The following is a 12,786-nucleotide window of genomic DNA, read 5'->3' as shown; positions in this document are numbered from 1 at the left end:
TCTCTAAATAAAGCTGATATTTTGCAGTGCTTTCTGAATTTTTGAAGAGGTTAACACGCAGGCAATTATGTAAGGATGGATTCAAAACAAATGAGGGGAAGCTGTTTGTTGTATGATATATGATTAGTTTATGTACCTCTGACAGAGGATGTGGACTCTGAAATTTTACCTAAGTTTCAAAGCAATGGGGGAACTTGCTACAAGAAAAATACATTGAGGGTTGTTAAATACAAAGGCACCATTAGAAGTAAATATAATTAGAAAGTAAAGAAGTTTTATGAAGTATTGTTTGGCCTGTTTTGTGGATACCATCTAGATGTGAGTGTAAGAGACAGAAGGAAGGACCAGATGGATCCTTCTCGTAACCTGATCTTTCTTACATTGCCTGCAAAAACACGAGAAAAAGAAGAATTTTTATGCAAGAGAAAACTTCACAGTTGCAGATGTGGTTTTGTACCTATGGAGCATTCATAATACATATAGTGGGATTTCAATTCATGGACAAGGAAAGAGATGCAAAGTAAAAAATGCTGTGATCTTACTGCAGATTCATGCAATATATTATAATATGAATTTGCCTTACTAATGAATTTTAGCAGCTAATTATTTTGGCATAGCTATCAAGATTTTTGCTTGATTAGTTTCTGAATTTTGAAGGTATGGAACATACAAAACTTCAGTAAATTTATGGAGACAAGTTTAAGTGACAATCCTCTTAATCATACGCAGACTATGAAACTCCTTAAATTAGCATACTTCTGAAAAGCCTCATTTAAACTAATTGATGTGAAACATAATAAATTATCAGTGCATGATCACTGTTTTGAGGCTGCAAGTGTTTTCAAGTACAGATATAATCTTCTGGGCCAAGACACATAAAAATCTGTTCCTGAACATCATGACAATAATGCTTAGCATGAGCTAGCTCTGCTTTTGGTACCTGGAAGTTTCAGATTATAAACTTTTGTAATTTGAAGGGATTCATGCAGTTTTCCTTGACAAAACAGTATTTCCCAGATCATTTTTATACTGTAAATGAAATGAACTCTTAGGCTCAGGCTGGTCTTGTGGAATAATGGTATATTTCCTCTTAAACATTCAACTCATACTTTCAAGTTGAGCTTTATATTATTTTTAAAAAAAGGATATTTGATTTTTTTCATCATATACTGTTCTTTTTCCAGGATCTGAGTTTCTTATCTAAAGGACTTTTCCAAATTAACGCTTTCAGTCATGCTTATTTGGAAATCAGTGCTTTGGAATACTACATACTCTTAGGAAATCTGGGTGGGTTGTCGTTGACATCCGTGAGAGTAATGTTTACAGTGGTGGTACCAGCTAGTCCTCCCAGCTGTCCTCCCATGTCCTTGGCTTGGATTAGAACTTGATATTGTTCTTTCACTTCTCTGTCCATATTTGGCAAAGCTGTTCTTATTACACCTATGAGAAGAAATGGGAAAGAGAAGGAGCAAATAAACAAAGGGCTGTGATTGTCTACTCTTACAATTTAATACGGGATCTCTTGAACCAGGAATAGAATTCTGAAATGGTTGATGAGAGGAGGTCACACAGAAACACGCAAATACTCAGGCTTTTCAAAAGTGTGTTTTTCAGGTATTCAACCACTCAAAATGAGTGTTTTGTCTTTTCAATCAGGACATGAATGGATGAAAGAGAATGATGCATTTTCACTAGGGATATTAATGTTGTGATCATAGATTTGCCACATCAGGGATGAGGAACACTGCCTTGTGCGGAGTGAGGAAATGTAGGAAGAGGTGGCATTGCATTGCAAAGCCTGCATTGTCAATTGTTTCCAACCATTCACTTGCCAATAAATTCAAGTTAATGTAAGACATGACAGTGTTCCTTTGTACAAAAGGAGGTCTTTATTAGAAGACACTTCCTCTGTTTGAGAAAGTGTTCTTGATATAGCACAACGATGCAGTGAATATTTGAGGAATTTCCTTTAAAAAAATGTAATTTAAATATCACAGTAAGACATTACCCCAATGACTTTTACTCTTCAGTGATTTTGGACAGCTGATATCTTAGTAGATATGCCATAATCCCCCTTCTGATATGTTAAGAATATATAGTATAAAAGGAAGAGTTGGAGAGAAAAAGATGGGGAGAGAAAAGGAGAGGTACTATTGAACACGCAAATTATCTGATGAGGTTGTATAAACCTATAAGGTTTGGGGTATGAAAGGCTTTTTCTTGAAATCAAATATGTAGGAGAAAATACATGTCTTTGTCAAAATTTTACAGATGTGAATAGCATTGCAAAATGCTATATGTTAAACAACAGTTATCAGAAAATGCCTAGGTGCACATTGGAGCAGGTAACATGCAAAATTGAAAAATAAACCAACTGGAAGTATGATTTTTCCTTGTTATTATTGGTTTATAAAGTATTATTTTCTAGTATTAAACAATTTGATGTTAAAACTAGGTTTTTTACCTGGTGTTAAAATGGGTCTGGAATGGCAAGAAGCAAACTTTAAGGACCATTCTTATCTTTATAGCAACTAACCACTGCTGTCTTAACAAGTCAGAATAGGAGTCATTACGTTATAATACTTTTTCAGAATCTAGAAATGACTTTGACCTAAATCTGCTATTTCTGGAACCTATTAAAAATTCCCATTAATTGAAATCTATAACAATTTCCTTTCTCTCCACTGTAAAATGATGATAATGACAACATTAATAGGAATCACAATTTTCCTGCCTAAGGATGGCATATACCATACTGCATGCAGTTTGCTCCAAATTGAAATTTGAATTACAAAACTGCAAAAAAATTGTTCATATTCATGTGATATTCAGAAAAAAAATATTTGTGCAAAGAGGATGAACTTTACTAGGCTTCCTTTTGAAACTCCTAGTCTTAATTACTGCTGAATTTGGCATTGTGGAAACTATATGTTCCACAGTCTTTTACAGCATCCTTGGTATTTTCATTTAAGCAGAAAAGACCTATGGGAATGAAAGACCTCCTGTGTTATACTACCAAAATGAAATAACATAGAACTGAAGAATCATAGAATATTCTGAGTTGGAAGCCACCCATCAGGATCATCAGGTGCAATTCCTGGCTCTGTGCAGGACGCAGAGTCACACCATGTTCCTGAGAGTGCTTGTCCAAATGTTTCTTGAACTCTGTCACACTGGAGCTGTGACCACTTCCCTGGGGAGCCTGTTCTATTGCCCATCCACCCTCTGGGTGAAAAACCATTCTCTGGTTTCCAACCTAAACCTCCCCTGACTCAGCTTCATGCCATTTCCTCGGGTCCTGTCACTGGTCACCAGAGAGGAGATCAATCCCTGCCCCTCCTCTTCCCCTCATGAGGATATTGAAGACCACAATGAGGTCTCCCTTCAGTCTCCTCCAGGCTGAACAGACCAAGTGACCTCAGCTGCTCTTTATGCAGCTTTCCCTCCCGACCCTTCACCATCTTGGTGGCCTTTCTTTGGATGCTCTTTAATAGTTTAATGTCTTTTTTAAATCATGGCACCCAAAACTGCCCTCGAGGTGAGGCCACCCCAGTGCAGAGCAGAGAGGGACAATTCCCTCCCTTGCCCAGCTGGCGATGCTGTGCCTGATGCACCCCAAGACAGGGCTGGCCCTCCTGGCTGCCAGGGCACTGCTGACTCATGTTCAACTTTCCCTCAACCAGGTCCCCCAGGTGCCTTTCCACAGAGCTGCTTTCCAGCCCCTCATTCCCCAGTCTATACACAACCAGGGTTGCCCCATTCCAACTGCAGAATCTGATACTTGTCCTTGTTAAGCTTCATAAATTTGGTGATTGCCCAGCTCTCTATTTTGTCAAAAATCTGCAGGGCCTACCTGCCCTCAAGGGAGTTGACAGCTCCTCCCCACTGAGTGTCATCAGCAATCTTACGCTGTGTTCCTTGCACTCCTGCATCCAAGTAATTTATGAAGATGTTGAAGAACACTGTTGAGGATGGAGCCCTGCAGAACCCCACTAGTCTGATGTCACCCCATTCACTATTAGCCTTTATGCCTGACCTGTGAGCCAGTTGCTCACCCATCATGATGTGGTGTTTATCCAGCTGTGTGCTGGACATTGTGTCCAGAAGGATCCTGTGAGAGACAATATCAAAAGCTTTGCTGAAGTCCAAAAATATTACAGAAAAACTGAGCATGGGTACACAGCGGGTTGTGAGGAGAAAATGCAGTTTATCTGGTTGATATAGGTGTTCTGGGTACAACTAAGTGGCTTTCTCAGAAATGTTCCAGGGGTTTTTCAGAAAATGAAGAATGGGCTATCAATCTAGCAGTAAAGTTCCAAACCACCCACTGTTTATTCTTGTCTGAAAGTGTAAGGTCATTCTATATATTTTTCTGGAAAAAACCCTTTATCTTCAGGGAAAAAAAAAAAAAAAAAAGTGAGAATAATTTTCATGTCTAGCAATTCATGGGCAATTTTCCTTTTTCTGCCTACTCTATTTTAAAGGCTTAGATGAAACACCGAGAAATATTACTTCCAAAATCAGTTCATACAGACAGGACAAATGTGAATTAGAGTTACCTTATCAACAAAATAGAAGAATAAAGTATAGGTAAGAATCCATGGGAAGCAAAAGGCTACAAATGTTGGTATTTCAACTTCAGCATCATGAAGAACAACTAAATTTAGATCAAAGGGTTATTAGAATGTAGAGGCCTTATGTGCATGTAATGGTGTTCTGAGTTCTTGTAAATCCTTCTACCTTAAGATTTTACAATAAGAATTGTTCAACTGCAGAACTGGATAACTTTTATTTTCTTTTTTGTCTTTTCAGATGGCATCAGTATCAAATGTGCAGAAAAGTATGGTCTCCATGTGACCACTGAAAACTGAAAAGAGTATGTATGGCCAGAAGATTTGCTTTTCAAAGTTATTGACCCATAATTCATTAGGAGATCACTCACTTTTGTGGAAGAAAAAACCCAGATTCCAAGAAAAAGCCTCCTGAATAAATACTCCTGCTGATACCAATTTGTATTTCAATAATATAACTGAAGTCAGAAGATGGACTAGAATACTGAGTCTAACAAAACCTGGAAACATCTAGCCATAAATAAGAATACTGACCTCATAAACATATCAAAAAATTGAGTGGAATGGACATTTTAATGGTGGAAAAGGATATTTTCATAAGAAAAGAGAATATTTATAGGAAAAATATGAGAGGTTATTTGTTCTAAGATAAGTTCTCATTTAAAAAAAAAACAAACCATCCCATTCAAATCAGAAGAGCAATTTTATAGCATTTAAAAGTACCCCCCACATATAAGATTTGTGCCAGTCAAACAGTTGCTCTCCAGAAGGTACTGTATTGCATTTAACTCTCCCACTTCCACATGGTTTACTTATCTCCAGCAAGAAGATGGAAAAAGATTAGAGCGTCAGTAAAGACAAGGAGTAAAAGGGCAGCTATGACATCCAGACACATAGAGGTTAAAAACTATCTAGGTGTACTAGTTTCATATCAGAGTAAATGTGTAACACCTATTAGGAGGGATTTGAGAAAGGAGTATGTGTAAAGTCGAGTGCTTGACAAACACAATCCTTATTTCACACATAAAATTATGATCAGTGTTTTCACTGTTACTACTTTGCAATGACATCTTGAGGTAGAAACAGAAAATTCCACAAGCATATCAACATCTGTGAGGTAGAAGCTAAAGAAACAAACAACGTTTGGAACTGTTTGGAAAGGAATAGAGAACAGAAGTGCTATTAAACAGCTGTATACATCCATATCAGCTGCCTTCCTGAATACTATGTGCACTTTCTCACCCTGAGGAGAAGGATGATTATTGTTATGGAACAGCTTCTCTTTAAAGAAGTCTTTAATCTAGAAAAGAGTCAATTCAGGGAAATTATAAATAGAAATTAACTGTTTACTGTCTTATGCAATGTCTAATGTATGAAACAAGCTAAGAGATGCCCTTCTTTCAAAAAAAGAGCAAGAGGAGCTGGTTCTTAACCGAACATTTGCTGTGAAATTTCTAGTGAGTGGGTATGCTGATACTGTACTCCTGGACAAGTAAAATCCACTGTGAAGTGGAAAAGTAGAGGAGAAATACTTTCAGACTTCTAGTTACTTTGACAATGGTAGTCACCCAGGAACTTTGTAAGGACAAGTTCTTTGAAGACTAGAAGAGTATTCCAGGCGTGCATCACTAAACACTTGCTCTTCATCCTTCACTAGAGCTAAGGAGGCCATTACTTTTGGAAACATGATACAGGGCAGAAACTTAGTACAGATGTTCTTAGGTTCTTTAAATAACTATGAGATTATGTCTCAAAATTGTTACTGGAATGCAAGAGATGGAAAAATAAGCCAAGAACACAAAAAATGCTTATTCATCTGCTGGCAGTTCTGAGTTTGTCATTGTACTGAAGTGGCTTTCTTCCCCTTTCCTGTCAAAAGCACCCAGGGCAGATTTCTGGCTGTAAAACTCTGCAGTGAAAAACTACTGTATAAACTGCTCAGTTATAAAATAAAAAATTGGAAAGAGCATATCTGTAGTATTGCCCTGGACTTCTCAATTTTAGAGCAAATCATTAAGCACCATTCTATGCAGTGTTATTCACATACTGTTTACCTCTACAGTCAAGTGTTAGACCCACGAGTAACTCTCATAAAGTGAGTTTTCTAACATTAAGACAGGTTACAGCATATTATTGCTGCTTATAGAAGCATGAATCTATACACTTTCTTTCTGGTACAGGATTTTAAACTACACTGGGCTACTGTTCCACCAATCTTCCTCTACAGCTGTGTCCATTCTTTTAGCACATGAGTAATTCATTAAAAGCAATAGCCAGGTTTGTATGATATTCCAGGGACAGTAGGGTGCAGGCCATCACCTATGGTTTACTCACTACTGAGTAACATATGACAACATAGCACTACTACCTACTTTTTTTTCTTGTGAAACTTGTACTAAAACTCCAATTTTGGCTCCAGTAAAGTTTTTTGGTTTTTTTTTTTTTTTTTTGCCATTGAATTCATATCCATTCTTTACAAAACTGAAAAGAAAAAGTAAGTATAAAGGCAACTACTTTTTTTCCCCAGACACCTGAAGAAGTGCCATTTCAGTTTGAAAAGTAAAATTGCTCACTGCAAATTGCAGCATCATCTCCTGCTAAATGGAGCATGGAACAAAGGGATGTGTCCACTGGAGATGGTGTGCTAACAGCCTTACAAGGCTCCACCATCAGGGCTAAAGGCCCTGAGTCTGACATTCAAGTGCAGCTTCACTGGAAGGCGAAACTCTGCTGAAAGGGGCATTTGGACAGCTTTCTGTGTAACTCACTCAGGATGCCACAATGTATGTCATTCACCATGTAGGTTATCCCTTCCTTAACTGAATTACTAAATATAGAATCAAGAATGACATTTAGAAATATAGGACAAGATACCCAATTAATAGGTCTACCAACCTCCCAAATATTTCAGTCTCTTTAAACATATTATCATTTTCTGCTCACACATCCAGTAACCCCAGACAAAGGTAGTATGCCCCAGGAAAAGAGGAGGGAAGGAGATGATTCCCAGTCTCAAATTAGCTCAATATAGCAAAACAGTAATTGCTGGAGAATTTCTGACTGTAAGTTCAGCAAGTAAAAATGCTGAGAAGACCCAAGTTACTAAACTCAATCATCAGGAAAAAAAAAAATATATATAGGATGCATGTAACAGATAAAGCTTTATCTACAGAGAAATGGTAAAGCATTGAAACAATAATCGTTCAATGTAGACATATTTTAGATATTCCAGAAGTGATTGGACGAGCATGTTTCTTTTGTTTCTACAACACATTGTAATTCATAAAAAGCCAGTCAATACTCAAAACTGAATAATGTGGAAAATTGCACTCCTGGATTTTGGCCATATCAACCACGTCCATATTTATTCATTGATACTGCCTACATGAATCATAAAAACAAAGCTCAAATCTTCCATTGCTGCTGATAAACTATTTACCTGTCTTGGGATCAATGGAGAAATATGGTTGCCCCTGAAGAACGCTGTAAACCACTCTAGCACTGTTTCCATAAGTGGGATCATCAGCATCTGTCGCCTTTACTTGAAGCACATATGCTCCTGCAAAGAAACACAGGTAATCACATTTTTGGCATAGAGCAGTGATCAGGGATATTTCAGACACAGTAGTCCAGTTGCTCTGTTGCAATTCTCGTTCCACTGGAAAAAAGGTGAGAACAAACCAGTTAATTCTTCATCTCCATGCTAAAATCATCTAGGTAATAGCTGAGGCATAATGGGGAAGAAAGGGAAAGGAATCCACCATCAGATGACACTTATAAATAGTTTATGATGCATACACTATTTTTGAAAACATTTTATATAACACATACTAGATGGAGGTTTGGGAAAACTCAATATTAAATTTTGGAAATGAATTATACTCCATAACTTTGTGAAAAAGTAGACAACCATGAAAATAAAAAATGGGAGCAGCCTTTAAAATGAGTGTTTGGTCAATCAACTCCTGAATCTTCAGTAAGATCAACTGAACCAAGCTCTTGGTACATTAAAAAGCTGCACTGCAGTCTCCTAAAGGTGGAATTCATACTCCCATTATAGAATGAAATTAAGTGTTTAGTTCAGGCAGTTGTCGTCAAAATCCAGACTTGAGTACCCTTGCTTTTCCAATACAGCTCAGTAAGGAATGGAAGTACTGTGGAGGAAGTACTCCTTATCACTCTGTTTTCAGCCATAACTGTAGACCAGACCCAGTGCACTTTCCTTTACATTCCTACTTAAAAGGGACCAATAGAGCAAAAGAAACGCACATGAAAGCAGAAAACTCACTGTAAATGGCAACAGTCTGCAAAAATATCTTGTTCCTCCTGCTAGTTGCTAATCCATTTACTTGCATTTCCTCACTGCCCCATAATTAAAATAGTTTTCAGACTATAATCTTCAGCAAAACAAACTGCCACATTGTTAGGCTTTCCCATCAGCTTTGGAGAATTGTTTCCTATGATCTGTGCAATTTAATGTTGGAATTTGCAGTGCTGATTGGGAGTGAAGGTTGCCTACATGAGAAACAGCAGAGTGGTATGGGTTATCTCCACCATTCCTGTTTTAAGAAACTGGCATATTTGGAGGTCATTTGACACTTTTTCAAGAATATCCATGGAATACTGCAAGAGCTTTAAGACTGCTACTTTTCTGCAATGAAAATTGGCAAGTTTTAAAGAATGTTCACCATCTGAAATGAACCTTAATGGACTTGTTGAAGTTTAAGTTCTGGGAGCGCCTCACTGAGAGATGTTCCATGTGAAAGGTCCTATGACTTAGGCAGGAAAGTAAGTGAAGGTTAACTGTTTGGAGGATAATTTTTTTCAGTGCCCAGCCCCTGTATTCTCATCACATGAGGACTGACAGTGGTCCTGGAGGATTTAGGACTAACATTGTAAAAATACTTGCTGCATGATGGCAGTATCAGACTTCTCCTGTTATGGTTTATTGAGCAAAAGAGAATGAAAAGGTATTCCAAGATATTCCAATATTCTTTCTATCTCCTGAAGAAACCACAGAAATATAAGTGTTATTTGATTATCAATCATTTTTTACAGTTAATGAGCTGATCATGTTCTTAAGCTGAGGGCAAGTTTCATTAAAATCAACTTCTAAAAGCAAGAAAATATTAACAAATAATAAGTGAATGAATGAAAATAAACACTGTAGCTGAATCCATATCTATAATTCCTCACTCAAAAATGTGATGCTGCAACATGAAGGAAGCAGACAGTGGCCATCAAACTGCCTGAAAATTCTGTCACTGACCGAGGTACTTGATGATTGCTGCGCATACAGATTGTTAGTGCCGATATTCCTAGGTACATGCTCCAGGTAGTCCAACCTTATTACACGAAAGGAGGAAGAAATGTTGATTTAAAAGGTAAGTTTTATTAAGGGAGACATACAAAGTCATATTTTAGCCTGATAAGTAGCAGGCACTGAATATGAAAAATAATCCATTTCACACTGACAGCATTTTCAACTGTATTAACTCATCTGTCAGTTCTTTTTCAACAAACAGATAATATGTAAAGCTTATATTTTTATGATTGGTATGGAGTGTTGTTTTTTTTTTTTTTTAATATGCCTCCAGTCATTTGCTTACTTAAATGCATACCTAATGTTCTAAATGGGTTTTCTGAAATTGGTTTCTCATCCTTTCAGTATTATCAAGCATTTCTCTCTGTATCTAACAAGCTTTCTATTTTATTGCAAAGCAAAAAACCAATGTATTTTTAAAAGTAGACTCTAAAATCTAATTATTTTTTTCCAGGCAATAATGCAGGGCATTACAGCTGTAAATCTTTAATGCACAAAGGTAGTGATGAGGGATCACATTAACTACACTTAATGACATTTTAATTAAAATATATACTTACATTACTACATGGAGTAATGAACAAAAAAAGATACAATATTTTTTTTTTTTAATATATGATAGTTAACATTTAAATATATTTTAAATTTTTTATGTGCAAGCAACACATATTTGATGTAAGGCATGATAAAATGCAGAAAACTGAATGATGTGCTTTAGTTATTTATGTTTTGGAAAGAGAAGAAAAATGTTAAATCATTCACACAGTTCAAGAAATGGTATGGAATTTTAAAGACTATGTTTTCTTTGAAACAATACAGGTGGTATTAAGGACTAACATACTGTAAATCACAGCAAGCATCCTCACCTGAATTTTACTCTGGCTAAAACTAAAGGAGATTCATCAATAAGTGCAAATAGAATGGAGCCCAAGATCTATAACTTGTTGGTGAAACTGACAGAAATAGCACTAATAAAAGCCTTGTAGTTTATATCAGAATAACTAGAAGGAACTGTAGAACATCTGAGTTTATACTACAACAGAAATCTTTATGAAATATTGACTAGACTTCTAAAACAATTACCTTTTTTTTTTTTTTCTGGCAGTCTCTCATTGGTAAAAATGATACTTTGCCAAAATAAAAACAATCTTTGAAAGAACAACAATACTCATGAAATCTCTTCTCATCCAAAGAGTACTAGAAAAAAATTTCAAAATATTCTAATACCCAGTTCGAGATTTTCAAATTGCTTTTGAATGAGTAGTCAAAATTTGTTTAAAATTTACTTTAAAGTTTAAACCCTGCCAAATTTCAAAACAGAATATTTAATTCATTGGTTTTCTTTCGTGATTTTTTTTTCCTTATAAAAGACTAGAATATTGACCCTTTGTACTATTTCAACCTGGAAACAAATTTTACCTTCACCAAAGTGTAGCTGAGGTGGGTTTCTTGCTCTCTGTGCACCTATTGTTGTCTTTCAAAGTAGTCAAGCAGGAAATCTGAATTTTTTATGTTTAGTTTGTTGAAGATGTTGTCATGCTGAGGAACATGACAAAGAAAACACCAAACTCAACTGGGACTAGATAAAATGGTTATTTCATTGTAGAGGAAAATTATATGATTCAAGGCTATGAGAATAATAGAGCAGTCTTATTTAGATGCAATTCCTGAAAAAAATAATGCAGAGTGAATAGAATTGCAAAGACAAACTAGAAAGGAGATGGTGATATATCATCTTTTCTCATTAAGATCAGCTTTCACTATGCCTGCAAATGCCATTAAGTTTGGTTACAAATGCCAAAATTCACTTAAATGGTAGCAGTGCATTGTCTTATACAGAAAGTAAGGGTGGCACACTTTGAGGCTTTGAAGAGGGAGGAGAAGGATAGGTGGGAGCAGTAAGTTTTAAGGGTTAATTGAAAGGAAGGGATGCTGAAATGATAGCAGGACTTCAAGTGCTCCATGGGCTCTGGCTGGAGCCTCTCTCCACTCTGAAGAGATCAGAGGTTCAGCCAGAGGAGGTGACTCAGGCCCTCCTGCCAAATTACGAGTTTCTACAATAACAAAGGTACCACTCCTTTGGATGCTCCCAAGAGCTTCCTGTAAAGCAGGATTCCTTCCTCAAGTCTTCTGTTTTGAAATTCAGGGCTCTGACTTTGCTGTTTTTCTTGTTCACCTTTATCCTCTCTTTTGTTAGTAAGAAATGAGCATGTGATACTGTATGTGAATTTTCATGGAATTACTTTTTGTAATGGACTACCGAGGTAGTTTAATCTACTTCATGGTGAGTTAAGACAGGATTTTCTTGTAGAGTCAGAAGAACTCTCATCATCTTGCTGCACAATGTCTCCCCTTCCACATGTATGATTTAGTACTTTTGAAAGAAATTAAATGATTGTGAAAATATTTTTTATTGGGCAGGGGGAAGGAAGAGCACAGCTGCTGGCATAGAAATGAACTACGTTGGACAAAATTCTTTCTAAACAATTCCAAAAATAGCACCATGGCAACCCAAACAGCATCCATCTTCTTATCAGAATTCAAATAAAAATCTAATCAACACATTTCATAGTTGTGGGTTTCGGTTTTTTCTTAAGTTGAAGAAAAAAAAAGTGAATTTATGGCTCACTGCAGCACTACATTGCAATTCAGATCAGGAGATTCTGTGTCTCAATAAATATTTCCCTGACCTCCAGTAGTAGTTTTAGCAAAACTCCAGTACTGGGAAGACATGTGCATTTGTAAAGAGAGATGCTGACACTGCCCTTTTGGGGCTTCTCTTTTATAGAAAAATTACCAATAAGTTTTGAATATATACTCTGGACGCTGACTCCCACAAAAGTAATGTGAGAAAGGCATATTTTACTTGGAAAAGTCAGTTTCCAATTTATG

At 36.5% G+C, this 12,786-nt stretch overlaps 1 protein-coding gene across 2 annotated transcripts in view; it reads right to left on the bottom strand.

The window, feature by feature from the left end:
• The window catches only part of LOC138105805 (cadherin-12), a 158,635-nt gene that overhangs the window by 67,610 nt on the left and 78,239 nt on the right, over positions 1 to 12,786 (bottom strand). Inside the window, exons 3-4 of one of the 2 annotated variants that reach the window (XM_069005891.1) lie at positions 8,011 to 8,130; positions 1,273 to 1,440 (exon numbers count right to left, since the gene is read on the bottom strand). In XM_069005891.1, coding sequence (XP_068861992.1) covers positions 1,273 to 1,440; positions 8,011 to 8,130 — 288 coding nt within the window. The remainder of the gene's footprint in view (positions 1 to 1,272; positions 1,441 to 8,010; positions 8,131 to 12,786) is intronic. The other variant, XM_069005892.1, reaches the window with a different exon arrangement.

The sequence above is a fragment of the Aphelocoma coerulescens genome, chromosome 2 (assembly GCF_041296385.1).
Source record: "Aphelocoma coerulescens isolate FSJ_1873_10779 chromosome 2, UR_Acoe_1.0, whole genome shotgun sequence".
Taxonomy (NCBI): Eukaryota; Metazoa; Chordata; class Aves; order Passeriformes; family Corvidae; genus Aphelocoma; species Aphelocoma coerulescens.
Note: the sequence above shows the minus strand (reverse complement) of the source record. Positions and strands in the feature narration are given on the sequence as shown.